Raw genomic sequence first — 27820 nt, 5'->3', positions numbered from 1 at the left:
GAAAGTGCATTTTTAAAAGTTGAAGGCAAAATTGGAATTTCGCACCGTATGTAAGATATCTATGGGGTGCATTGAGATATTGTCTAAAATGGAATGATTAAAAATTGGATATTTTGGATTTTCTTTTTTTTTTAAATGGAGGGCTTTATGTTGGTGGGAAACAGGCAGTCAAAAAGTAGAATAAATGATAGCCACTTAACTTAACACCTCTTTTCTACATCCACAGCGGAAAGGAAAGTGTTGCAATAATCATTCTTCATTTTGTTATTTCTTTCTCAATCCGTTCTTCATCTTCTTCTTACAAACAAAGTAACTAATGGAGGCCATTCAGACAGAACTCTCAAATTATGTGAAGGTGTTGTTGGAAAAGATTGTTTCTGTTTTAAGCTTGGACAACTGCGGGTACATGATGAGTAGCAGCGTTTCACTCTTGAAAAAGATGGAGAAAACACTGGTGGATCTTCACGGTGTTCTTTACCATCCTAACAACAAACTCATCCCCACTCAAGCTAACAACAGATCGCTGCGTTTGCTGAGACATCTTGTTTTTCATCTTGCCAGTTTGCTTGACAAAAATGATTTTTTATGGTATGCCAACCATTCTCGTTTATCTTTTTCCATTGCAGCGATTAAGTCTAAAACGGACACTTTAAAACAAATATTACAACTTGCTGATCATGATGAATCTTCTATTTATGGAAGAGACCCTGATGTTGAGAAACTTATACATCTTTTGTTGTCTAGTAGTAGTGATGATGATAGTAAAATTAGAGTGATTTCCATTCTTGGTATGGGAGGGATTGGTAAAACAGCCCTTGCTAAACACCTTTTCAATCATCCTCAAGTTAACCACAAATTTGAGTTCAAATTGTGGGCAGATTTCTCAGATGATGTTGATGATTCCAGTGTTTTTGAAAACATACTTGAATCTATTACTTCAAAAACAACCATTAATGGAGTTTACCCAAAACTTTTGCTGGTATTAGATGGTGTGTGGGATGCAAGATCTGTCAATTGGACATTGCTGATGAATATCTTAAATGCTGGGGTATCAGGAAATAGGGTCATCGTCACAACACGAGATGAAAGAATTGCAATATCCATGCATACCTTTCTTTCTGTCCATTATCTCAGACCCTTGAAAGTTGAAGATTGTTGGGCTTTACTAACCGAACATGCATTTGGAGCACACAACTACCATCAACGATACTATCTAGAAGAAATTAGCGCATCTAACAAAGAAATGCGAGAAAAGATTGGCCGAAAAATTGCAAAAAAGTGTGATGGATTACCATTAGCTGCTGTAGAACATGGGGCTATTCTTGGCATCTCATTGGACCCAGATTTTTGGAATTATGTGCTACAAAGCCACGCTCGCAATACAGCTTATGAGGTGCTAGCTTCTCTCAAATTGAGCTACAATTTTCTCTCTGATCCTTTAAAACAGTGTTTTCAATATTGTTCAATTTTTCCAAAAAAGTCCATCTTAGAAAAAAAGATGGTAGTTCATTTGTGGATTGCAGCAGGCTTACTAGAATCATCCTCCACAAATCAAGAAAAAGTTGGAGAAGAATACTTTGATGAACTAGTGTCAAGGTCGTTGATACATCGGCGATCTATTAGTGACGAGGAAGGAAACTTTGGAATGCACAACTTCATCCATGATTTAGCTAGAGACGTTTCATTTCTAGAGATTTCATCTTCATACTGTATCGATATGGACAAACATAACCTACTTGATTGGATGCAGAATTTCTCATACAACAGAGGGACATATGATTCATATGACAAATTTTATATGTTATATGGAGTAAAAGGATTAAAAGGTCTGCGTACCTTTCTAGCATTCCCATTACAAGAACAATTGCCTCTTTCTTTGCTATCAAACAAGGTACTATATGACTTGCTGCCAAAAATGAAACAATTACGCATGTTGTCTCTGTCAAGCTACAAGAGTATTACCAAAGTTCCCAACTCTATTGGAAATTTGTTCTCCATGAAGTACTTAAATCTTTCTCAGACTAATATTGAAAGGTTGCCTTCTGAAATATGCGAGCTTTACCATCTGCAGTTCTTGTTGTTGGCAGGCTGTAAAAGGCTCACTGAATTACCGGAGGACATGGGAAAATTGATTAGTTTGCGCTACCTTGACGTTAGTAACACCGCATTGAGGGAAATGCCCGTACAATTAGCCAAACTAGAAAATCTCCACACTTTGTCTGACTTTGTTGTCAGCAAACATAATGGTGGATTGAATATTGCGGAGCTAGGAAAACTTCCCCACCTACATGGAAAACTTTCAATCTCACAGCTACAGAATGTTAATGACCCCTTTGAAGTAGATCGAGCCAATATAAAGATGAAAGAACAAATAGACGAGTTAGCTTTGGAATGGGATCTTGATAGTACTTTTTTAGATTCACAAATTCAAAGTGTTGTACTTGAAAAGTTGCGACCCTCAACAAATTTGAAAAGTCTCACCATCAAAGGCTATGGTGGAATCAACTTCCCCAATTGGTTAGGTGATTCTTTATTTAGCAACATGGTGCATTTAAGGATCTCGAATTGTAATGATTGTTTAGGGCTTCCATCCCTTGGAAAATTGGGTAATCTGAAAGAACTCGTTATTGAAGGGATGCAATCAGTGGAGACAATTGGTATTGAGTTCTATGGAAGTGGTGATTCTTCATTTCAACCATTTCCCTCTTTGGAGAGTCTACACTTTGAGAATATGCAAGAGTGGAAGGAATGGGACTTGATTGGAGATACGGCTACAACGTTTCCTAATCTAAAAACTTTATCGCTAAGAAAGTGCTCGAAACTGATTGCTGGAAACATAATTGAAAAATTTCCTTTCTTAACTGAACTTGAGTTAAAAGAATGTCCTTTACTGGTACAATCAATGCCATTATCTGATCATGTATTCAGGCAACTGATGTTCCCTTTGAATCTTCTTCAACAGCTGACCATAGACGGCATTCCATCTTCAATGTCTTTTCCAACAAATGGTCTACCAAAAACCTTGAAATTTCTGATAATCAGTAACTGTGAAAATCTAGAGTTCCTTCCTCGTGAATACTTGTCCAATTACACATCGCTTGAAGAATTGAAAATATCTTATAGCTGCAATTCAATGACATCATTTACCTTGGGTGCTCTCCCTGTCCTCAAGAGTTTGTTTATTGAGGGTTGTAACAATCTGAAATCAATATCAATTGCAGAAGATGTGTCACTAAAGAGTCTCTCATTTCTTAGAAGCATCAAAATATGGGATTGTAGTGAATTGGAGTCATTTACCCTAGGTGGATTGGCCACTCCAAATCTTCTCTATATTGCAATGTGGAAGTGTGAGAAGCTTCATTCACTACCAGAAGCAATGAACAGTCTAGCCGGCCTTCGAGAAATGGAAATTGATAATCTACCAAACCTTCAATCTTTAGTCATAGATGAGTTGCCTAGTAGTTTACAAAAACTGTCTGTTGGCTATGTTGGTGGGATTATGTGGAATACTGAGCCAAGTTGGGAACATCTCACTTGTCTTTCAGTGTTGCGAATTAACGGTGATGATACGGTGAACATGTTGATGGGGCCACTGCTACCTACATCGCTTGTGAAATTGTGCATTTGTGGTCTTAATGATACAAGCATTGATGAGAAGTGGCTTCAGCATCTCACTTCTCTTCAAAACCTTGAGATTATTAACGCTCCCAAACTCAAGTCGTTGCCAAAGAAAGGATTTCCTTCCTCACTTTCAGTACTAAGTGTGACTCGCTGTCCATTACTAGAAGCAAGTTTGTGGAAAAAGCGGGGGAAAGAGTGGCGTAAGATTGCTCACATTCCCTCCATAGTTATTAATGACGAATTGATCACATGAGTCTTGTTCGGGTGAGTCTTTCAAATATTTCTCTTTTTGTTTCTTTTATATTAATTTATCATCAATTATTGTGAATTTCAATAGTAACATCAAAATACAATATTATAACACTAACTCATTTATTTTAATCATAGAACTACATTTTGTGTCACCCCTGCTTCTTCCCTATCTTGCTGTTGTAAGAAGCCAGATTCACCTCAAAACCTGCCACCAGGTCCAGTAATTGCTTTTCTGTCCAGGAACAGATGAAAAGGAGAAAGCACCACTGACTCCAAATATGTTAGGTATTCTTTTTATCTATATATAGGTTATTGTGTTGTCTGTATCAAACTTCTTAACCATGGTTTAAATTCTTCACTATTCTATTATTCTAATACATATCATTAATTCATGCATTTTCACATTTTTGTGTTTATCTAACTGTCTTTAACTGGTGTTTTTCCCTTATGTTAGTCAATTAGAACTTTTTCCCTGTCATGTAGTTAAAGACATAGCTTCTTATTGTAACCTTTCGGTTTTGTTTAAAATATATTTTATTTTGGCATGTCTTGTGTTGCGAAGGATATTTCAAAAGATGTTGGCTTATTACTATAATTAATGTCGTCGACCATCTAAATTATTTGAGTCTTAAATTTGTCCCATTTTATCACATGACTAATGTTTTTCTGATATGGTGTTCATATGTTAACTCTGTTTATCATTTTATCTCTACATCGTTTGTAGATCTAGTAAGGGCTTCAAGTGTAATTGATGACTTGCACAAAGATAGCAGCAACGATATCTCTTTCTGTCAGGAGCGGATGGGAAGGAGAAATAGCAATGTTGGCTAAAACAGAGAGGTACTCTTTCTGTCATGCAAGGGACTTAGTTTCGTTGAATCCTGAAGTGCTTTTCTTCCTAACACAACTACTGTGTTTTTCTCCCTCCTTAAGTTTTATTTTATGTAGTTTTTGTTTATGGTGTTGTATCTCCTGTGGATTTATACAGTGTTTATGCGTTAATGATGCTACTCATAATTGCTTCAGTTAATGCTGTGGACTATCAAACTTAATTTAGTGAGCTTTTTATGTCCCTCTCTGACACATGAATTTCAAATAAATTTGTAGCGGCCTTGGAAATCTTCGTAGTTTCATATCTTTGGTTATAGTTTCTAACTGGTTAGCTTGTAATTGAACCTAAATCATACATTTACTCGGTAAACTATTTTCATTTACAATGACTCCTACTAGGCCTTTCAAAATGCAGTGTATTCCTTGAGTTTCTTCTTTTTTGAGCCTCATGGCATCACCAAAAGGAAGTGAGAAAATTGTTTTTTTATGCAGATTGAAAGTATATTACCCATCAAGCATGCTAGATAGTTGATGTGTTTTCATTTTTGCTCATTTTTTACATATATGGTTGAAACTAGTGTATGTTGTATGCAATTCATGACATGTTTTCTATTCTGTTCATGTTCTTTCTGCATGTATTAAATTACTCTATGCTGCTATAAAGATAAAATATTTTATTTAAGCATCACAGGGTTACTAGAAGTCCAGGATACAGGATTTCACTGCAGCTACCACATTCAGAACATGCAGAAATTATCAAACTGTGGCCTAACTCGCTATGAAGATTGAATTGTGTGTTACCGTTGCTGCCATTTTTTCTTGGAAGTCAGTTAGGCTGATACGGTGAGTTTTAGTCATTGAGCAAACACTGTAGTCCCTTAGCAAACATTGATTATCTCCACTGTTAATGCTTTGTTCTGTTATAAATGAAAGCCACAAGGCTTGACAGTGTCTCTATTACATTTATTTTAGGTTTGTATTTGCTTAGCTGGAGAGGTAGATTTGTCCGACAGTGATTTCAACAAATCTGAACTATGTCAGAATAACAGACTCTAGTTTGTAAAATTGCTATCTTTTCTCATACCGAAGATTCATATCACTTGGTTTTGATTTCTGACTCTAGCATTATAGTGCTCATATTTCTAAAGAATGCATCTGGTAGTGGCTTTGTATTCTCACAAATGTGTGAATTGGAGGTTTTAGGCATTATTAGTAATGATGATTGGGGTGGGTGCTTAGGCACTAGAAGAACCATTTCAGATTATTTCTTCTTCTTTGATAATTCTCATTAAAAGTTACTCCTACCAAAGAACATCTATGCAATTAGAAGTTAGAGAGCACAGAAGTGTCCCCCATCAAAGTAGAAACACATTTAGTCAAAAGTGAGAAAGCTGTAGAGTATTGAAGGAAAATTTTGGATACCTCTAAATTTTCATCAAACTTTATGAATGTTATTTTGTGCATAAAATCAAGAGAGTAGAGATAATTGTAAAAATAAAATAAAAGTGATTGGAATTTGTACCAAGCTCAACCAAATCTCCAAATTGTTCAATACTTATATTGTTTATATTGTGCAAGATATAGAAACTGTGTGGAGAGACTTAGAAATTTAAGAGACAAGATTGTATTTCTTAAAATGATAGATGATTTATATATTAGACTGTTGGTCATAATATAAGTCATGCGACATAACAATAGAGAGAATATTCTAAAAACAAGAAATTGCCAACTCAGTAATGGCCAAAAAGAAGTGAAAATTATATAACAGTCTAATAAAATATTGTAAAACTCCTTCATCTTGATTTTGAACCACTTAGCAATGACATTATTACTGTGATATATTTTTACTAATTAAACTCATGTCCTCTTTATAGGTCAATAAAATGATTCAAACTTTGAGTGTGTTTTTGAAATCAATGAAAAGATGATTCTACTGCAATGTCTGCAACAGAACTGGATATAGTGTTGCTATGCTCAACTGAACTCTTGCCTGCATGGCTCTCTACTCCTCATGGTCAGGATGCTACTTTTCTAAAATATTGGACGAATGTGCCATTGATTTTGTCAAGGACCTCTCAACGAAGGCATGCATATTCCCCAGACATCATTGGATTGGTGGAGAAAAGCATTTGACGACATTCTACCTCCAGTGAGCAAATACAAACCTGACATTAAAATAAGTATGTATATCATGTCAAATTTGATGGTGTTCATTTTATAATAATAGAACACATGAAGCCAATTGCATCGACCATGTCATGATCGGCACTGATGCATAGCATAGCATAGCAGGAATAAGTAATTTTGCAAATGCAAAACTAACACGATACAACCAAATAACATGATGAAAAAATAGGAGTAAAAATGAAAATGTACATACACCAACTGTGAGTAAAATAAAGAGTTAAGATCATACATGTAAAATATGAGTAAAAAATAAAATATACATACACTTGATAGTATCCTGCTAAGTTTCATTCCTGCTAAGAGATCTCGATCCTGACCATACCGACAACAAAAAACGATCTTGTTCCGATGGCAGCATGCTCTGGCAGCTGTGACAAATAGGATCGTATGATCCTATGACCCAACACTTGATTTTGACTATAGTGCTTGATACAACCAAATTTTGCAAATTCCTTTTGGAGTCACACCACAAGCCGTACATGAATCTACCACTTTATCTACTTCAGAACTGTAAGAAAACATGTTAAAAACAACAACCATATAAGACATGCCAAAATATCACATATTTTTCAGAAAACAGAAGACATATTTAAAACTCCTTTTCTGAATCTGCCATTGTAACATCTATTAATCTATTTACAATATATAATCTCATGTTGTTCTGTTAAAGTCCGATTGCTTAATTGGGACAGGTTAATCAAACTCCAAGTGGTTTTTGGTCAAATTAAAAGCTGTTGGAACCAAATGCTTTATCTAGTTTACAACTGTAAGATAATAACCAGTTAGAAACTATAATCATAGATGAGAAACTAAGAAGATACTGAAGGTGGCCCAAAAATGTATTTGGAATTCATATGCCAAAGAGGGACAAGAGAAAACTCACACAGTTAATTTTGAAACGCGACATTAACTAGCAATTTGAGCAGCAAGCTCCACCCCAACACAAATGATCTCAAAATCACTTCCTTTTATAAAACAAAAGATTTGTAACTCATTTTTTCTAAATCCTGCAAGATACTTGAAGAGAAAATAGAGTAAATTACAACAGCACATAAATCTATACTAGAAACAACTAATGAACAAAAACTTATTAAATTTAAAGTGAAGGAGGAAAAAAAATACTGATATTAATTCTATACTGTTATTTAGTAGTGTTTAAATTGTATGCTGATTTAAAGGCCAATCCCCTTTAATCAATGTATTAAAACCAACTTGAGGAAAAAACATTAAGTCCAGACGTTTATATAAACAAAAGAATGTGTAAATGCATAATTGATATTTATCATACTAATACATTGGAGACAAATTTAACCCATGTTACCAAAGTTTGATATAGTCAATGCATTAAAACCAATTCACTAAAATATATATGAAGTCATATATACAAAAAGAATACCTGACATGTTTCCAGTTTGTTGTTGTTTCTCCTTTTCGTATGTTCATGATCGGTAAAACATTTACTGGACTTCGGTGCAGGTTGAGAGTACAAATTTGGTTTCTTGCAGCAGCAAGATTAGCTACAGAACTTAATTCTATAATTAAAAAAATAAGTTAGTGTTTGTGTTATAATATTTTATTTATTGAAGAAAGAACCAAAAAAGAAGTATGTCAGTGACTCACCCAGACAGACAGGAAACTCATGTGATCATTTTGTCATTGATGATTATGAAGGGAATGCGAGCAATCTTACGCCATTCTTTCCCTCGCTTCCTCTGCAAACTTGCTTCCAGTAACGGACAACAAGTGATATTTAGTACATACAGAGAGGAGGGCAATCCCTCTTTTGGCAATGACTTCATCATTAAGATCATAGATGCATAGAGTCAAAAGCGATGCAGGTAGAAAAGGACCCATCAGCATGTTCACCGAATCATTGCTGTTAATTCGCAACACTTCAAGACAGGTGAGATGTTTCCAAGTTGGCCCAGTACTCCGCATAATCCATCCAACAGAACCAACGGTCAGTTCTTGTAAACTTCTAGGCAAATCATCTATACGTGAGTTTAATTGGTAACAACAAATCATTGCTAAGTGGCTCAAAAACATGATAAAGAAATGACAGGCATATGTGATCTGAGTACCCTGACAGGCTCAAAAATCATTCCTACGCTATAAAGATCGAAATTGGAAAATTCCTTTGCACATTATTGTTGATAATTAATTGAAATAGAAAACTGAAACAAGTTATGATTAGCGAATGTTTCATTTTCACTTGCCTTACTTTTAGCCTACAATAGTTGTGCCATAGCTTCTTTTTCCATCACTTATATCTCTTTAAAGCCACTAGTTTTCACAAAAATGATCTTTAGATTATACAATCTAGGACGTGTGTTCAAAATTCTAGGATTCTAAAATCTGAACAATATCAATATACTTCATGTGAAGAAATAGAAATTCATACTCACCATATTTTTTCCATCCTTTTTTAAACCCAACCAAAATCTATTCAAAAATACAAAATCTATAACTTACTATTCTAGTATTTGTAAAGGTGCACAAATACAGTACATGATAAAGCCTAACTAACTACCAACAAGAAAAACTACATGTCCAGCCTGGCCAATTGCATTGACTGTATCATGGTCGACACCGATGCCTAGCAGAAATAAGTAAGTTTGGCGATGCAAAAATAACACGATACAAACCAAAACGAAATGTGATCACACCAAATAACATGAGCAAAATATAGGCATAAAAATGAAATAGTACATACACTTAATGGTGAGTGAAAATGAGAGTTAAGACCATACATGTAAGATGTGAGTAAAAAAGAAAATGTACATACAATTTATAGTATCCTGCTAAGTTACGATTCAGCTTCAATATCTCGATCCTGACCACGCCAGCAACAGAAAACAGTCTTGCTCTGAACGTAGCATGCTTCGGAAGCCATGGCACGTAGCATCGTATGATCCTACGACCGAGCACTCGATCTTGATTAAGTTGCTTGATACAAGAAACTTTGTAAATTCCTTTTGCTGATGCCATGGAAAGAACATAAAGAGAAAATCCCAAGGAAGATACTAATTTTTGAAAAGCCTTGGAGTCATCTCTTGTATCAAGTTTTATATAGTTTTCACCGGTAATCACAAGCAGTGCATGAATCTATCACTTTATCTACTTTAGAGCTGTAAGAAAACAAGTTCAAAACAACAACAGTAGATAAGAAACTAACAAGATTCCCAAGGTGGCTACAAACTTATTTGAGATTCATCTATATGATTTTGCTTGTCCACAATATTACCTATATGATTTTGTGCAGCATTTATGACATGCATCTTTCCAATACAAGACAAGCCAAAACACACATATTTTCAGAAAACAAAAGACTTGTTTATACCTCCTTTTCTGAATCTGCAATAAACCACAAGAGTGGCCGAAGTAAACAAATGTAGATGGAAAGAAAGATGAGCATTAGAACATGCATGCAGTAAAATGAGTAATGTTAAAGCCTGTCGAAGAGGAATTCATACCTGAGATGCCACTGCCACTATCTCGGAGCAAGTCATCAATCACAGTTGAAGCCCTTGTAGATCTGCAAACAAGATAGAGATCAAAGACCGGTAAACAACTAAACATAGAGTCTCAAAAGAACATAATTCAGGATAAAATATAACTTCATTAAGAGTCATAATAATGACTTTTAATTATGAATCCACAAACACAAAATATAAAGGCTAATAGAAGAGGAGCATGAGTAACAATAGTGAATGCAATAGTGAGTTCCAAAACATAGGACCAAAGTTTAGGCTTTGGATAATACAAAAACATATGTAGTATAATCGGATATTTATAAAAGAAGTTAGTGACTCACCTAGACAGGAAATTCATGTGATCACTTTGTCATTGATGATTATGAAGGGGATTTGAGCAATCTTACGCCATTCTCTTCCTCGCTTCCTTCTCAAACTTGCTTCCAGTAATGGACAACAAGTGATACTTAGTAGAGAAAGAGAGGAAGGCAATCCCTCTTTTGGCAACGACTTGAGTTTGGGAGCATTAACAATTTCAAGTTTTTGGAGAGAGTTCAGATGTTCAAACCATTTCCCATCAATGACTATATCCTTAAGGTCATAGATGCATAGTGTCACAAGTGATGCAGGTAGAAAATGCCCCATCAGCTGTTATCATCGCCGTTAATTCGCAACACTGAAAGACAGGTGAAATGTTCCCAAGCTGGCCTGTAATTCTGCATAATCCCTCCAACAGAACCAATAGTCAGTTCTTGTAAGCTGCTAGGAAAATCATCTATGACAAATGCTTGAAGATTTGGTAGATTATCAATTGCCATTTCTTGAAGACCAGTTAGAGCGTGCATTCTTTCTGGTAGTAAATGAAGCTTCTCACACTTCCACACGGAAAAATGAACGAGGTATGGAGTGGCCAATCCACCAGGGGGAAATACCTCAAGTTCATTACAATCCCATATTTTGATGCTTCTAAGAAATGAGAGACTCTTTTGCGACACGTCTTCTGCAATTAATATTGATTTCAGATATATACAACCCTCAATAAACAAACTCTTGAGGACAGGGAAAGCACCCAAGCTAAATGATGTCATTGAATAACAGCTATAAGATATTTTCAATTCCTCGAGCGATGTGTAATTCTGCATGTATTCATGAGGTAGAAACTCTAGATTCTCACAATTACTGATTATGAGAAATTTCAAGGTTTTTGGTAGGCCTTCTGTTGGGAAAGACGTTAGAGATGGAAAGTCGTCTATAGTCAACTGTTGAAGAGAATTGAGAGGGAGCATCAATCTGTTGAATACATCTAACATTGGAATTATATTTATGATATTATTATTATCATCTGAATGTCTTGACTCCACCAGTAAAGGGCATCCTTTTAACTCAAGTTCAGTTAAGGAAGGAAGTTTGTGAGGTATGTCTACATGCAGTTTAGGACATTTACTTAGCAACAAATGTTTGAGACTAGGAAAATTCATAGTCGGACCACCAATCATGTTCCATTCCTCCCACTCAGGCATATCTTCAAAGCGGAGAGTCTCCAAGGAGGGAAATGGTTGAAATGAAGCAGAACCATCACTTCCATAGAACTCTTTACCGACACTTTTTATTGAAAGCATCGAATCAATATTGAGTTCTTTCAAATTACCCCATTGTCCAAGGGGTGGAAGCCAAATACAGTTATCACAATTCGAGATCCTTAAATACACCATACTATCATATAAAGAATCACCCAACCAATTTGGAATGCCGACTCCACCATAGCCTTTGATGGTGAGACTTTTCAAATTTGTTGAGGGTTGCAAGTGTTCTAGTACAATACGATGATTTCGTCGATCTGAAAAAGCAGTACCATAATCCCATTCCAAAGCCAATTTGTCTATTCGTTCTTTCATCTTCATATTAGCTTTAAAAGCTTCATTGGGGTCATTAACATTTTGTAGCTGAGATATGGAAAGTTTTTCAAGTAGGTTGGGAAATTTTCCCAGATCTGCAACCTTCAATCCTTCATTATGTTTGCTGACAACAAAGTCGGACAGAGTTTTGAGATTTCGTAGTTTGGCTATTTGAATCGGCATCTCCCTCAATGCAGTGTCACTAACATCAAGGTGGCGTAGATTAACCAATTTTCCCATGTCCTCCGGCATCTCCTTCAATGCGGTGTTACTAACGTCAAGGTAGTATAGATTAACCAATTTTCCAATGTCCTTCGGCAATTCAGTGAACCTTTTACAGCCCGCCAACAACAAGAATTGCAGATTGTAAAGCTTGCATGTTTCAGAAGACAACCTTTCAATCATAGTGTAAGAAAGATTTAAGTACCGCAGGTCTATCAAATTTGCAATAGACTTGGGAACCTTGGTGATACTCTTGTAGCTTGACAGAGACAGCATGCGTAATTGTTTCATTGTTGGCAGCAAGTCATGCACTACCTTGTTTGATAGCAATCCAAGAGGCAACTGTTCTTGTAATGGGAATGCTAGAAAGGTACGCAGGCCTTTTACTCCGTATAATTTATCAAATTTGTCATATGAATCATATGTCCCTCTATTGTATGAGAAATTTTGCATCCTATCATCTAGGTTATGTTTGTCCATACTGATACAGTATGAAGAAGAAACCTCCAGAGATGAAACCTCTGTAGCTAAATCATGGATGAAGTTGTGCATTCCAAAGTTTGTTTCCTCAACACCAATAGACCGCCGATGTATCAACGACCTTGACACTAGTTCATCAAAGTATTCTTCTCCAACTTTTTCTTGATTTGTGGACGATGATTCTAGTAAGCCTGCTGGAATCCACAACTGAACTACCATCTTTTTTTCTAAAATGGACTTCTTGGGAAAATTTGAACAATATTGAAAACACTGTTTTAAAGGATCAGAAAGGCTAGCACATCGTAAGGTGTTTTCTGAAGGTGACTTTCTAGCACATAATTCCATTCATATGGGTTCAATGATGAAATACGAAGAATAGCCCCATGTTCCACAGCAGCTAGTGGTAATCCATCACACTTTTTTGCAATTTTTCGGCCAATTTTGTCTCGCATTTCTTTTTTAAATGTGCCAATTACTTCTTGATAGGATAGTCGATCAAAGTGATGTCCTCCAAATGTGAGTTCGACAAGTAAAGACCAGCAATCTTGAGCTTCCAAGGGTCTGAGATAGTGGAGAGAAAGAAAGGTTTTCATGGATATTGCAACTCTTTCATCTCGTGTTGTGACAATGATTCTACTCCAAGTTTTCCCAGCATTAAAGATATCCATGAGTAATGTCCAATTGACAAATCTTTCATCCCACACACCATCCAGTACTAGCAAAAAACTTGGGTAAACAGTATTCATATCAGTTGTATCATTAATGGTTGTTTGTGAAGTAATAGATTGAAGAATATTTTCAAAAACACTGAAATCATCAACATCATTTGAGAAATCTGCCCGCAATTTTAACTCAAATTTATCCTTAACTTCAGGATGATTGTATAGGTGTTTGGCAAGGACTGTTTTACCAACCCCTCCCATACCAACAATGGAAATGACTCTTATTTTACAATCACTAGACAACAAAAGATGTTTAAGTTTCTCAACATCAGAGTCTCTTCCATAAATACTAAATAGAAGACTCATCATCACCAAGTTGTTCTCCTGAACTTGAGCCATGTAATATTTGAATTAAATATTCAGTTTTAGATTTAATCACTGTGATGAGAAAAGGCAAGCAAGAATGAATTTCGAGCAGTTTAGCCGTAATTGCTGGATACCATAAAAAGTGGCTTTCGTCAAGCAAATAAGCAACTTCAAAATAAGACGTCTCAAGAAATTGAGCGATTTGTTGTTAGCTTGACAGGGGATGAGTTTGTTGTTAACATGATAAAGTAGATCTTCAAGATCCACCAGTGTTTTATGCACCTTTTCCAAAAGTGAAACGTCGAGATTCATCATCTCGATGTTGTGCACGAGCTCCGTAGAAACAATCTTTCCTAACAAAAGCTTCACAGAATTTGAGAGTGACAAAAGTGTTTCTTTCTGAATACCATCCATTACTTACTTTGTAAGACGAAGAAGAAGAAGAATAGCTTTGGAAAGAAATTTGAACAGAACTCTTTGATTTTTGTAAGTCTACGTTGACCCGTGAAACAAGAGACGGTTAAGTATGTTATCAAGTGGATCATAAAATTCTCGGGAAGGGATTGGCTGCATTTCACTTCTTGAATTCTTTTCAATTTAATACTTAAAAATAATAAATAATGGTTATCTCTTCACATTGAATTATACTGCATGGGACAGTCAGTACACAAGAATATAAAAATAGAAACCAACTCTCCCTATTTCCTATACTGCATGGGACAGTACACAAGAATAAAAAAATAGAACCACTGTTCCACTTGACTACTTGCTACTTCTTTATTGTTCAACTTTTCTTTATTAAAAACACAAGTAGGAATAAAAAATAGTGTTGCAGGTGTCAAAATGGACAAAATGGTGATCAAGAATTCTTGTATGGAAAGAAAATTATGATTTTCATTGACTGAACAAAATGGTGATCAAGAATTCTTGTATGGAAAGAAAATTATGATTTTCATTGACTGAACAAAATGGTGATACTGTCAATAATTCTTGGCTTGATACTTTTCTCATTATTATTTCTCGTGTATATAAAGGTTACAGGGCTATATCGGTAATTTCACTAAATAATTACATTTAAACTAATTCTTATTCAAATATACACATGTATTTATAGAATAAAATGAACGAAAAAAGCTAGTAACTAACCTTGTTAGAGAGTTTAAGCATGGCATAACAGAAGTGGAGGAAAGTGGAAACAAATTCAAAGTACTAAAAGTGATAACAGGGCTTTTTGGTGGAAAGTGGAAACTAGGCGTGTATGTTCCAACAGAACTTTGTTGTAATATTTAATTACTACCACTACGCGTTTGACCTGCCAAAAGGAAAGACTTGCCAAAATAATCGTCGAGAGAGAATCAGTGTTTTGTTGTGATTTCTTTCTCAAGCTATTCTTTTTCTTACAAACTAAGAAACTAATGGAGGGTATTCAATTTCAGAGAGAAAATCTGCTATTCCTCTCAAATTCTGTGAAGCTGTTGTTACAAAACCGTGTTTTTACTGAGTTCGCCGATAACTCCAGGAGGCCCAGGTATGATTTTTCACTTTTGAAGAAAAGACTGTTGGATCTTCAAGATGTATTGCTTTGTCATGATCTGGAGGCACTCATCCCCATTCCAGCTATCAACCTATCGCTGGATTCGCTCAGATATGATGTCTTTCATCTTACTACTTTCTTCGACAAAATCAATTTTTCATTGAGGTATGATCCCCTTAATATTAAGCTGCTCAAAAATCTTACTCGTTTAAATCATGCAACTGATGTGATTAATTATAAAACGAAAAGATTAATTGAAATATCATTGAGCTTGAGTTCAGGAGAACAACTAGCTGAATTAAGTCTTTCCAATTTTAGTTTGGATGATGAATCTTCTATTTATGGAAGAGACGCTGATATTCAGAAACTTAAACACCTTTTGTTGTCTAGTGATGATGATGATGGTAAAATAAGAGTGATTTCCATTGTTGGTATGGGAGGGATTGGTAAAACAACCCTTGCTAAACACCTTTACAATCATCCTCAAGTTAAGGCCAAATTTCAGGTAAAAGTATGGGCAGATTTCTCAGAGCATGTTGATGATTTCTCAAATTATGGGCAGATTTTTAAAACCATTCGTGAATCTATTACTTCACAAACAACCAGAAATGAAACAACTGACATCAATACCATTTACTCAAAACTTTTGCTAGTACTTGATGGTGTTTGGAACCCAATATCTGTCAATTTGACAACCTTACTGATGGATATCTTCAGTGCTGGGGAAACAGGAAGTAAGGTCATTGTCACCACTCGAGATGAAAGAATTGCAATATCCATGAATACCTTTTTTTCTGTCCACTATCTGAAACCGTTGGAAGTTCAAGATTGCTGGTCCTTATTTTCCAAATATGCATTTGGACCATTTCACAACCGACAACTATTCCATCTTGAAGATATCGGTAGGGAAATTTCTAAAAAGTGTGATGGATTACCATTAGCTGCAGTAGCATATGGGGCTCTTCTTCGCATCTTATTGTTCTCAAAGGACTGGAATTATATGCTGGAAAGTAATGTTCGGGATGTAGTTTATGAGGTGCACGCTTCTCTCGAATTGAGCTACAATTTTCTTTCAGATCCATTAAAACGGTGTTTTCGATATTGTTCAATTTTTCCAAAGAAGTCCATCTTAGAAAAAAAGACGGTAGTTCAGTTGTGGATTGCAGAAGACTTACTTCCAACATCGTCCAAAGATCAGGAAAAAATTGGAGAAGAATATTTTGATGAACTAGTATCAAGGTCATTGATACATCGGCGATCTATTGGTGACAAGGAAAGAAACTTTGAAATGCACAACTTAATCCATGATGTGGCTACAGTGGTTTCATCTCCATATTGTATCAATATGAACATACATAACCTACATGATAGGGTGCATACCTTATCATACAATAGAGAGGCATATGATTCATATGATAAATTTTATAAATTATACAAATTAAACGGCCTGCGTACTTTTGTAGCATTACCATTACAAGAACAATTGCCTCTTTGTTTGCTATCAAATAAGGTAGTACATGACTTGCTGCCAACAATGATACAATTACGCGCGTTGTCTCTGTCAAGCTACAAAAGTATCACCAAGGTTCCTGACTCTATTGGAAATTTGTTATACATGCAGTACTTAAATCTTTCTCACACTAATATTGAAAGGTTGCCTTCTGAAATATGCAAGCTTTACCGTCTGCAGTTCTTGTTGTTGGCAGGCTGTAAAAGGTTCACTGAATTGCCGAAGGACATGGGAAAATTGATTAATCTGCGCTACCTTGACGTTAGTAACACCGCATTGAGGGAGATGCCCGTACAAATAGCCACATTAGTAAATATCCACACTTTGTCTGACTTTGTTATCAGCAAACATAATGGTGGATTGAATATTGCACATCTAGGAAAATTTCTCCACCTACATGGAAAACTTTCAATCTCACAGCTACAAAATGTTAATGAACCCTTTGAAGTAGATCGAGCCAATATAAAGATGAAAGAACAAATAGACGAGTTAGCTTTGGAATGGGATTGTGATAGTACTACTTTAGATTCACAAATTCAAATTGTTGTGCTTGAAAAGTTGCGACCCTCAACAAATTTGAAAAGTCTTACCATCAAAGGCTATGGTGGAATCAGCTTTCCGAATTGGTTGGGTGATTCTTTATTTAGCAACATGGTGTATTTAAGGATCTCGAACTGTAATGATTGTTTATGGCTTCCACCCCTTGGAAAATTGGGAAATTTGAAAGAACTCGTTATTGAAGGGATGCACTCAGTGGAGACAATTGGTATTGAGTTCTATGGAAGTGGTGATTCTTTATTTCAACCATTTCCCTCTTTGGGGAGTTTACACTTTGAGAATATGCAAGAGTGGGAGGAATGGGACTTGATTGGATGTATGCCTACAATGTTTCCTAGTCTAAAAACTTTATTGCTAAGTAAGTGCCCGAAACTGACAGTAGGAAACCTAACTGACAAATTTTCTTCCTTAACTAAACTTGAGTTAAGAGAATGTCCTTTACTGGTTCAATCAATGCCATTATTTGATCATGTATTCAGGCAATTGATGCTGCCTTTGAACTCTCTTCAACAGCTGACCTTAGACGGCATTTCATCTTCATTGTCTTTTCCAAGAGACGGTCTAGCAAAAACCTTGAAATTTCTCATAATAACTAATTGTGAAAATCTAGAGTTCCTTCCTCATGCATACTTGTCCAATTACACATCGCTTGAAGAATTGAAAATATCTTATAGCTGCAATTCAATGACATCATTTACCTTGGGTGCTCTCCCTGTCCTCAAGAGTCTGTTTATTGAGGGTTGTAACAATCTGAAATCAATATCAATTGCAGAAGATGTGTCACTAAAGAGTCTCTCATTTCTTAGAAGCATCAAAATATGGGATTGTAATGAATTGGAGTCATTTACCCCAGGTGGATTGGCCACTCCAAATCTTCTCTACATTGCAATATGGAAGTGTGAGAAGCTTCATTCACTGCCAGAAGCAATGAACAATCTAGCCGGCCTTCAAGAAATGGAAATTGATAATCTACCAAATCTTCAATCTTTTGTCATAGATGAGTTGCCTGGTAGTTTACAGAAACTGTCTGTTGGCTCTGTTGGTGGGATTATATGGAATACCGAGCCAACTTGGGAACATCTCACTTGTCTTTCAGGTTTGCGAATTAACGGTGATGATACGGTGAACACGTTGATGGGGCCATTGCTACCTACATCACTTGTAAAACTGTGCATTTGTTGTCTTAATGATACAAGCATTGATGAGAAGTGGCTTCAGCATCTCACTTCTCTCCAAAACCTTGAGATTATTAACGCTCCCAAACTCAAGTCGTTGCCAAAGAAAGGATTTCCTTCCTCACTTTCAGTACTAAGTGTGACTCGCTGTCCATTACTAGAAGCAAGTTTGCGGAAAAAGCGGGGGAAAGAATGGCGTAAGATTGCTCACATTTCCTCAGTAGTTATTAATGACGAATTGATCACATGAGTCTTGTTCGAGTGAGTCTTTCAAATACTTCTCTTTTTGTTTCTTTCATATTATTTTATCATCAATTATTGTGAATTTCAATAGTAAGATCAAAATACAATACTATAGCACTAGCACTAACTCATTTATTTTAATCATAGAACTACATTTTGTGTCACCCCTGCATCTTCCCATTCTTGGTATTGTAAGAAAGCAAATTCACCTGGAAACCTGCCACCAAGTCCTGTAATTGCTTTTCTGTTCAGCAAATTCTGACTCCAAATATGTTGGGTGTTCTTTTTGTCTATATGATATATTTTAATGACTGTATCAAGCTTTTTTAACATGGTTTAAGTTTTTCTCTATTCTATTAGTCTAATACAAATCGTTTCTTTATGCATTTCCATATTTTTGTGTTTATCCAACTGTCTTGACTTGATATTTTTTCTTTATGTTAGTGAATTAGAACTTTTTCCCCGTCATGTATAACAGTTAAAGACATAAATTCTTATTTTAACCTTTGTCAGTTTTTTAAAAAATATGTGATTTTGGCATGTCTTGTATTGGGAAGGATATTTCAAAGGATGTTGGCTTATACCTATAGTTAATGCCGTGGACCATCAAAATTGTTTGAGTATTGAATTTGTCCCATTTGTCACATGAATAATAGAGTTCTTATATGGTGTGTGTATGTTTACTCTATTTATCAGCTTGAGTCTATTTTAGGTTTTATTTGCCCTCAAAGCACTTGTCAGTGTGTTAAATCTAATCCAAGCCTAACTCTATTGCTTCTGGTTTTATTCGGAAACTATATGTGTAGTATTTTACCAGCTTATCTACCAGATTTGGTGGCTTAGTCTAACTCTTTAAATTATTTTATCTCTACATTGTTTGCAGATCTACCAAGGGCTTCAAGGGTAATTGATGGCTTGCACGAAGATGGCAGCAGCGACATAACATCTCTTTCTGTCAGGAGCAGATGAGAAGGAGAAATACCAATATTGGCTTGAACAGAGAGGTACTTTATCTGTACTTAATCTATGTTAGCTCTTTCATGCAAGGGACTTTTGTTGAAGCCTGAAGTCCCTTTCTTCTTAGCACAACGATGGTGCTTTTCTCCCTCCCTCAGTTTAATTTTATATAGTTTTTGTTCATGAGTTGTCTCTCCTATAGATTTATATGCTGTTATTGTTTACTCTAGTCTCTTTTCAAGTATCATGCAGGATTTAGAAATCTGCTGTTTTAGCAAAACTAGTGATTTTGGCATCAATTGTGTTGGAAGGAGCTTGTTAATGATGCCACTCAAAATTGCTTCAGTTAATGCTGTGGACTATCAAACTTAATTTAGTCCCTCTCTGACACATGAATTTCAAATAAATTTGTAGCCACCTTGGAAATCTTAGTTTCGTATTTTTGGTTATAGTTTTAATTGGTTATCTTACAGTTCTAATATAGATAAATCACTAGTTTCATCAATGGCTTGTAATTGAACCTAAATCATACATTTACTCGTGGTGAACTATGTTAATTTTCAATGACTCCTACTGGGCCTTGAGTTTCTTCTTTTTGACCCTCATGGCATCACCAAAAGGAAGTGTAAAACTAGTGTATGTTGTATGCAATTCATGACATGCTTTCTATTCTGTTCATGTTCTTTCTGTATGTATGAAATTACTTTATGCTACTATAAAGATAAAATATTTTATTTTAGCATCACAGGGTTAAAAGCAGTCCAGAATATGTTTTCTAAAATAAATTCAAATAAGTTATAAAATAAATTTGTGTATGGAATTTATTCTAATGCATTATAATTATTTGTTTTCACCAGCTTTTAAATCACAATTATAAAGTCTAATAGTTGGATTTCACTGCAGCTACCACATTCAGAACATGCAGAAATGATCAAACTGTGGCCTAACTCAATATGAAGATTGACTTGTGTGTTAACATTACTGCCATTTTTTCTTGAAAGTCAGTTAGGCTGATAGGGTGAGTCTTAGTCATTAAGAATTTAATGTGTTTTATTTTCCTTTCAATTCTAGATATATTAACAAACATTGATTATCTACATTGTTACTGCTTTGATCTATTATAAGTGAAAACCACAAGGCTTGACAGTGTCTCTAATTGTCCAACAGTTTTCTCCACAAAGTAGAAGATTCTGAAATGCACCGTGACACGTAGATGTGGGTTTATAACATTGAAGTTTGTGTGGTTTTGTTTAGATATTTCCTGTTTGTTGTGATACAATAATAAAACTAAAGGAAGCAACAGCAGGGATGGTGGTGAGTTGCTTAGTTTGGATGATGGAAGCGGAAGAGGAGTAGGAGAGAAGAAGAAGTTGAAGAACTTAAGATAAGATTTTGAAATGTATCATATGGCAAGTTAGGAGAATCAAAATCCATATGGCAAATTTCAAACAAACAAGTCAGAAGTTTAAGACTCCAATATGGCGACTTTCAAACAGCTATAACTGTCTTCAATAGCTCCAATCTTAACCGAGATGTCAAGGCAAGCAAATCATTTTCCTAGAGGTCAGCAAAACCTGTTAAACTACTATAGTAGTGCGGTTTTAATTTGTCAAATAGTACAAATTTTTAAGATAGAGATTGCAAATAAATGTTTGAGCCAACACTTTCTGTCTGTGTCCCTATGGTTTGACTGCAATGGATGCCTTTGTAATTATCTGTATATAATAGAATTAGAGTTCGATCTAACTCATTCTTACAAAACTAACTTAATAGTAAAAAGTGACATTCTATATAAACTTTTTTTTTTTACTTCCTATATATAATTAACGTGAAGCTTGAGATTTTCCTAATACACTATACACCTCTCACTACGGTGCTATCGAGGATACTTTTTAGGTAATTGGGCATTTAAAAAGATATCTTCCTGGAGTCTTACATTTGAAGGCCCTTTTCCCATGGCATTGCCATAAGGAAGGCTGCAAATCGGTTTCTAGCTAGTGTTTGAATATGTATATGAAAGCATTTTTGATACCTTTAGAACAATAGTTGAGTGATATATTTAGAATAGGCAACAATTATTGATGTGGTTTGTCATGCTAAGCAGATTAGTTTTTATGTCAACGTTGTCCATATCATGTAGTTCACTTTACATTTTGCACTAGCATTTTTTTCTTAAAATCTAATAGTCAAATGATAATCATATTGGAAATTTTGCCTGCTCCAACAATATGCAGGTATCCTCAACAACATCAACAATATTGTAGCACCTAGACTAGGGTGAGGAGCTTGCAGCAATATCTGATCGTCAACAGGCCACGACATGCAATGCAACAACGTCACTAATTTACACCTTATTTGTCTGCAGCAGCTTTCGGTTCCGCAGCTTGTTCAGTGATAAAAGTTGGCCCAACATGGAATGGTGTGCACTCGACTTGGGTGACTAGCATAATCACATAGTCAGAAGTCAATTCCCAGTACTATTAACCTGAGTCCCGATTTGATGACATGTTGACGGATTTGAAGGCAATAATGACAGTATTAACGATCTAATGTTCGATAATGTAAAATCGCTGTCCAAGAGCTCCTCATTCAAGTTTACTCGGTTTAATATACCTCACCATGAAAAACCAACTTTCTTCATCGGTACAAAAGCAAAGGCTTTCGTAGACCAATAAGGTGCATGTTGGTGCATATGAGGATGAGCAAATGGCGTTTGATCTGCCCCAACAATCTTGTAAGCCACTAGCTTAGCTTAGCATTTGATGTGACATTAGTGATGTAGGTAGTCTGCAGTTTGTTTTATACCTTTTGTACTCAAAATTTAGATATCAGATGCACACTGCCCTTAAGAAAAAGTATTGAAAACATAATAGTATCGATAATGATTTTTTATATATATGAAATTTTTTTACATCATTGCACAGACAATCGAAATATCATACATGGAGCGATAGCCGACAACATATATTCTCTGTTTTGGCCATGTCCATGTTGACAATGTTTACATGTTAAAATTTTATGGCACTTTAAAATGATGATTTTGGTGAATTTGATGTTAAAATCTATCAAAAGCTTGAAGGAAATGGACCTATTTGAATCGAGAAGGAAGAAAATTCCTACTCTTTTGAAAACATATTGTTAAGGTGGGATGAGTTTAACTAGTAACAATAAATCATTGCTAAGTTTTTAATTGATAAAGACAACTTGACAAGCAATGGTTATGACCTACTTACACTATAAAGATGAAAAAAAGTGTTACATTATTATTGATAATAGAAATAGGAAATGGATACTAGCTGTGATTCATGGATATTTCTTTTTCAGTTGCCTTCTACTTTAGTGTGATTAGTACAATGTGAAGAATATTTGTGCGATAGTTTCTTCTTCCACCCTTTCAATCTTTTCAAAGTCACTCGTTTTGAAATGAAAATATGAAATGTGTTTTCTCAAACTATGAGATTCAAGAATCCAAATATCATATTGTAGGGAATTTCTTAATGCACCCAGCTATATTTCTAATGCCCACTGTGAAATTTCGAAAAATGTATTTATGAATGCATCCGAAAATATCCAAAGTAAATGCGTAAATAAATTACACCATCATTTTGTAAAAAATATAGTCCAAAAATATATTTCTGAAATTTAGAAATACATTTATGGAAATTGGAGTCAATCTACTATTCTTGACCATGGATCCAAGTCCTCTATTCTTAATGATAAAGGTAGTATATGTTAAAGGTAGTGGAAACCTTGATGACAAAATTGTCCGGAAATATCGGACTATTTTTTTTACAAAATGAAGGTATCATTCACTTACACATGTATTTTCGGGTGAATTTGAAAAATGCGATTTTAGAAATTAGAAACTATTTTTTAATTTTTTTAAAAAAAATTTAAACTTGTTTTTACTATTTTTCATTTTCAATTTCGGTTTGGTTCGATTTCAATTTTGATTCAGTTCATTTGTCATATGGTTCAGTTGTAGAACCATTAGTACAATATGGTTAACCAAATATAATGGTTCAATTATTTTAACTTCAGCTTGATTTGATTCGACGGTTCAATTCGATTCAGAGTTTTTTGAACACCCCTACCAGTTACCTTTCCAATTCACAATTCACTGTGTTTCTGATAAAAAGTTTAATAGGCCCATTAGAATTACTAAAAAGCCTAGTTGGCAGCAAGACATTATTATGCATTAGAGTTATTTTCTTTTAAAAAGTCTCAATTTTATTTTATTTCTTTTAAGTGGGTTGTGACCCAAAGTTTTAGGCCCATTAGAATTTATGTATTTAAGTGTTGGTTGCACTTTGAATTATTATGCAAAAAATTAAATGTTTATTTCTTCCTTGTTTTGTGTTTTGTTCCTCTTTGTTAAACCAAAATTTCTTAGTAGTAGAACCCACCTACCATTGGTGCTTTCATCTCTGAAATTAATGTTCCCTCCTAAACCTACCCAACCTTCACCTAAAGATATTATGAAAGAAGTTGTTCAAACAACCCACATTCATCTTGACAATGCCCTCAACCAGACCCAATAATAAATGTATGAGAGATTTGACAAAGCAAATGCAGATCTGGAACAGATCCAAACCAAAATGGACAATGAGAAGCATATTTCTGACTCAAGATATGAATCCATCATGAACATCCTCGCAGAGCTTGCAGCTCAAAGTGAAAAGTAACATGCTACCATGACAACTTCCACCTCACAAAACAGATTTATTTCAGGTATATCATTTTTACCCTCACACACGTCAAGTTCTAAAAGTGTGATTCCTCACACACGTCAAGTTCTAAAAGTGTGATTTTATCCACCTCATTTCCCCTTATGCATATCCCTTTACCATATTCCTCACCTCACACAGGATCAAGCTCAAACACTACTCAACTTTGTTCACCATTACCATCTCCACCTATATATTTTTCCCAATCACAACCTAGCACACAATTTGTTCACCCCACCTTTATAACTGTCCAACTAACCCCTCCAACACCACTTGTCCTCGTTTGTCCCCAATCCCAACACACTTTCCACTCTGGTCATTCTATTTTCACAGCCACCCCAACCAATCTTTTTCCTCCACAATACACTCTCCAACAGCAAATGTGATATTCTGGCACTTACAATACAGATGTCAACACTAATGTCCTAACACCACACAATGTCAAGACAAAATGTTATGACATCTGCTAGCTGAGAGAAAAAATATATCAAAATTGAAATAAACTGCAGAATGATAAATAACATAAGTAATTGTTAACCTAGTTCAGTGAAATCACCTAATCTAAGGGTGACCAAGCCTGGAAGGAAATCCACTATAATAGTATTAGTTAAAAGCCTAAACAGTCCCAGTTTAAAATTTTTCTCCGATTCACTACCTCGTGCAACTTCTACCTAGAAATCAACATCTAGATATGAGAAATCTCATCTCACCTCCAATCACCGCAGTGTTAAAAACAGTCACAAACCTTGTGACCAGAGGAACCAAATAGAAAGATTATACTTTCAAATAAACAATAATTGATCTTGCTTAAAAGCTCCAATCAAGAGCAATACTCAACTATTTTGCTTAAAAGCTTCAAGAGTGAGTACAAATAGTCCATCTCAATGTATCAAAAGATACATGAGTGACACACAAACAAAACACACGAAAAACCTTAAAGGACTCCCAAAACATCAACCCTTACTTGTACTCACAGTTTCTATTTGTGAATGCTTGCTATGCTAGGTTTAACAAGTCCTTGTTTATATACTCTTGCAATATGGGCTTTGAATCCAAAACAAATCCAATCATCTCCTTTTTAAATCAGCTGCAAGATCTTCATAAAAAATAGGAACAAATTAAATCAAATCAAATCTTAGTTTCCTAAAAAAGTCTCAATGATTCTTTTTCTAAAACCAAATCAAATATGCATTTGTCCTAAAAAAACTCCTTGATTAGATGTGCCTATCAGAATCTTCCAAAATCTCATATTTTTCAATCAAATCTTCAAGGATTAAAATCAGTCTGAACTGTCATGATGTTCTGGTATAGGATATATTATAACATCTGGAAGAACACATGTCAAAACTCATGACAGCAAAACCTGTCATGACAGTTGATCAAAACATCTTGTTCAACATTAGTTAAGAACCATGTTTTAGCAAAATTAATGTCAATCTAAAAACCACGGAACTAACAATCTCCCCATTTGAGAAATTTTGGATAAAACAACCAAATCATAGTTAAGTCCTGGTGAAAGGAATAAAATCACACAAATCTACGTGATAGCATGTAAACCATATATATATATATATATATATATATATATATATATATATATATATATATATATATATATATATATATATATATATATATATATGAGATGCACATCAGTTACGCATAGGTATTCTTCTTCAAAGCTCTTCAGTAGTCAGATGTTCAGACATGTGGTCTGATATCATATCAAAATAACTTTTTGGAGCTTGTACAATCAAATAGGTCCATTACCCCCTATCATACAGAACCAGTACTTCCACTCAAAAGGAGAATCAAATATGAACTATCCAAGCTCACACATTAGAGGCATATGCAGCAGAAGATAATAAAAGCCTCACATCAAGCAAGATGTTATAACATCAGATAAGACATCATGCACACAAGTCTCTGTTGGTGATTTTAGTATCATCAATGTATTTTGGTAGTAATGTGATTTACTATAGGCTGATGCAATTATGCATTAAGCTTGAAACGAGTTAGGGTAGTGCGGAGTGCACGCTCGTCAAGCCAAACGTGTAATTGAATACGAATAATTGAAATGGGGTTCTAAGGGGCGAAGCCCCTGGTGGGGTGTGGGCAGCGCCCCGTTCGAAAAATTTTCTGAACAGTTGTACCCTTTCCCAACAGACATGACCGTTTTCTGAACAGTTGTGTCTTTTCGGTTTCTGTTATTGATCTCCTATATAAGGAGTCATTTGGCCTCGGTTTTGGTTACACGAAAAACCATACTTTCTCTCTACATTCCTGATTAGTTTTCTTTTGCCAGAAACAGATTGTTCTTCGAGAATTATCCCCACAAAGATTCGTGAACCCAGGCAAGAATATGGTCGAAATACTTTGTTCGGAAAGTGTACGAACACGATTCTTCGAAGTTATTCAGGATTATCATACCCGAATTTCTAACAGTCTCTAATCTCTAGTAGCAACAGTAGCACAATACAATCAAGCATGACAGACTATCATGCCCCTCTAAATGTACATAATTAAGTATATTAACATATGTTTTAATTAAGGTAAGATATTGCATCATAATTAAGGTATTACTAAACATATTATTTATTTTAAGTATATTAACATATGTTTTAATTTTTTGTTTATTATATTAATTAAAATAATTAGTTAAAAATATTTAAAATATATAAAATGAAAAAAAGAAAAAAAAGACAGTGCCTTTCAATGGACGAGAGTCTTCTAAATAGAATGGAACGATTAAAAATTGGATATTTTGGATTTTCTTCGTTTTTTCAAATGAGAGATGAGAGGAAGAAATATCAATCATTGGATTCATCAAGAGAGAATGTTATTACATTAATGAGGCTATTAATTTCTCTCTTTTGATGAATCTAATGGTTGATATTTCTTCCTCTCATTTCTCATTTAAAAATACTCTCATTTAATATGCTCTATATATATATATATATATATATATATATATATATATATATATATATATATATATATATATATATATATATATATATATATATATATAAAAAAGAGAAATCATTCTTCATTTTGTTATTTCTTTCTCAACCCATTATTCTTCATCTTCTTCTTAAAATAACTATTTGCGTAAATAATTTGAAAT

The 27820-nt window shown here is 34.8% G+C and overlaps 2 protein-coding genes and 1 pseudogene across 6 annotated transcripts; 2 read left to right on the top strand and 1 right to left on the bottom strand.

Annotated features, from left to right (window-relative positions):
• The first annotated feature begins 256 nt into the window (after positions 1-256).
• Positions 257-4149, top strand: LOC131632025 (putative disease resistance protein At3g14460). The gene is made up of 2 exons (XM_058902787.1): positions 257-3885; positions 4009-4149. Exon 1 carries the CDS (start codon positions 317-319, stop codon positions 3872-3874), a length of 3558 nt encoding a protein of 1185 aa, XP_058758770.1. The 5' UTR covers positions 257-316; the 3' UTR covers positions 3875-3885; positions 4009-4149.
• Positions 4150-10471: 6322 nt separating this feature from the next.
• LOC131632026 (putative disease resistance RPP13-like protein 1) lies at positions 10472-14457 on the bottom strand (annotated as a pseudogene).
• A 679-nt stretch (positions 14458-15136) lies between these two features.
• LOC131632024 (putative disease resistance protein At3g14460) lies at positions 15137-23107 on the top strand. Of its 5 annotated transcripts, none has more exons than XR_009292892.1 (5): positions 15137-19027; positions 19893-20013; positions 20219-20984; positions 21134-21529; positions 22201-23101. XR_009292892.1 is itself a non-coding variant. In XM_058902786.1 (2 exons), the coding sequence occupies exon 1, from the start codon at positions 15405-15407 to the stop codon at positions 19014-19016; it is 3612 nt and encodes a 1203-aa protein (XP_058758769.1). In that variant the 5' UTR covers positions 15137-15404; the 3' UTR covers positions 19017-19027; positions 19893-20200. The 5 variants fall into 5 exon arrangements, 1 of the variants encoding a protein (XP_058758769.1); XR_009292893.1 differs by having other exon boundaries at positions 20209-20984; XR_009292891.1 differs by having other exon boundaries at positions 20870-20984; positions 22201-23098.
• The last annotated feature ends 4713 nt before the right edge of the window (positions 23108-27820 follow it).

This window comes from Vicia villosa, unplaced genomic scaffold (assembly GCF_029867415.1).
Source record: "Vicia villosa cultivar HV-30 ecotype Madison, WI unplaced genomic scaffold, Vvil1.0 ctg.000894F_1_1, whole genome shotgun sequence".
In the NCBI taxonomy this organism is placed as follows: domain Eukaryota; kingdom Viridiplantae; phylum Streptophyta; class Magnoliopsida; order Fabales; family Fabaceae; genus Vicia; species Vicia villosa.
This window is presented reverse-complemented; position numbering and strand designations above follow the sequence as displayed.

Bases quoted from the DNA above. Each gene is read 5' to 3' on its own strand.
- LOC131632024 (XM_058902786.1), top strand. From the start codon at position 15,405: ATGGAGGGTATTCAATTTCAGAGAGAAAATCTGCTATTCCTCTCAAAT.
- LOC131632025 (XM_058902787.1), top strand. From the start codon at position 317: ATGGAGGCCATTCAGACAGAACTCTCAAATTATGTGAAGGTGTTGTTG.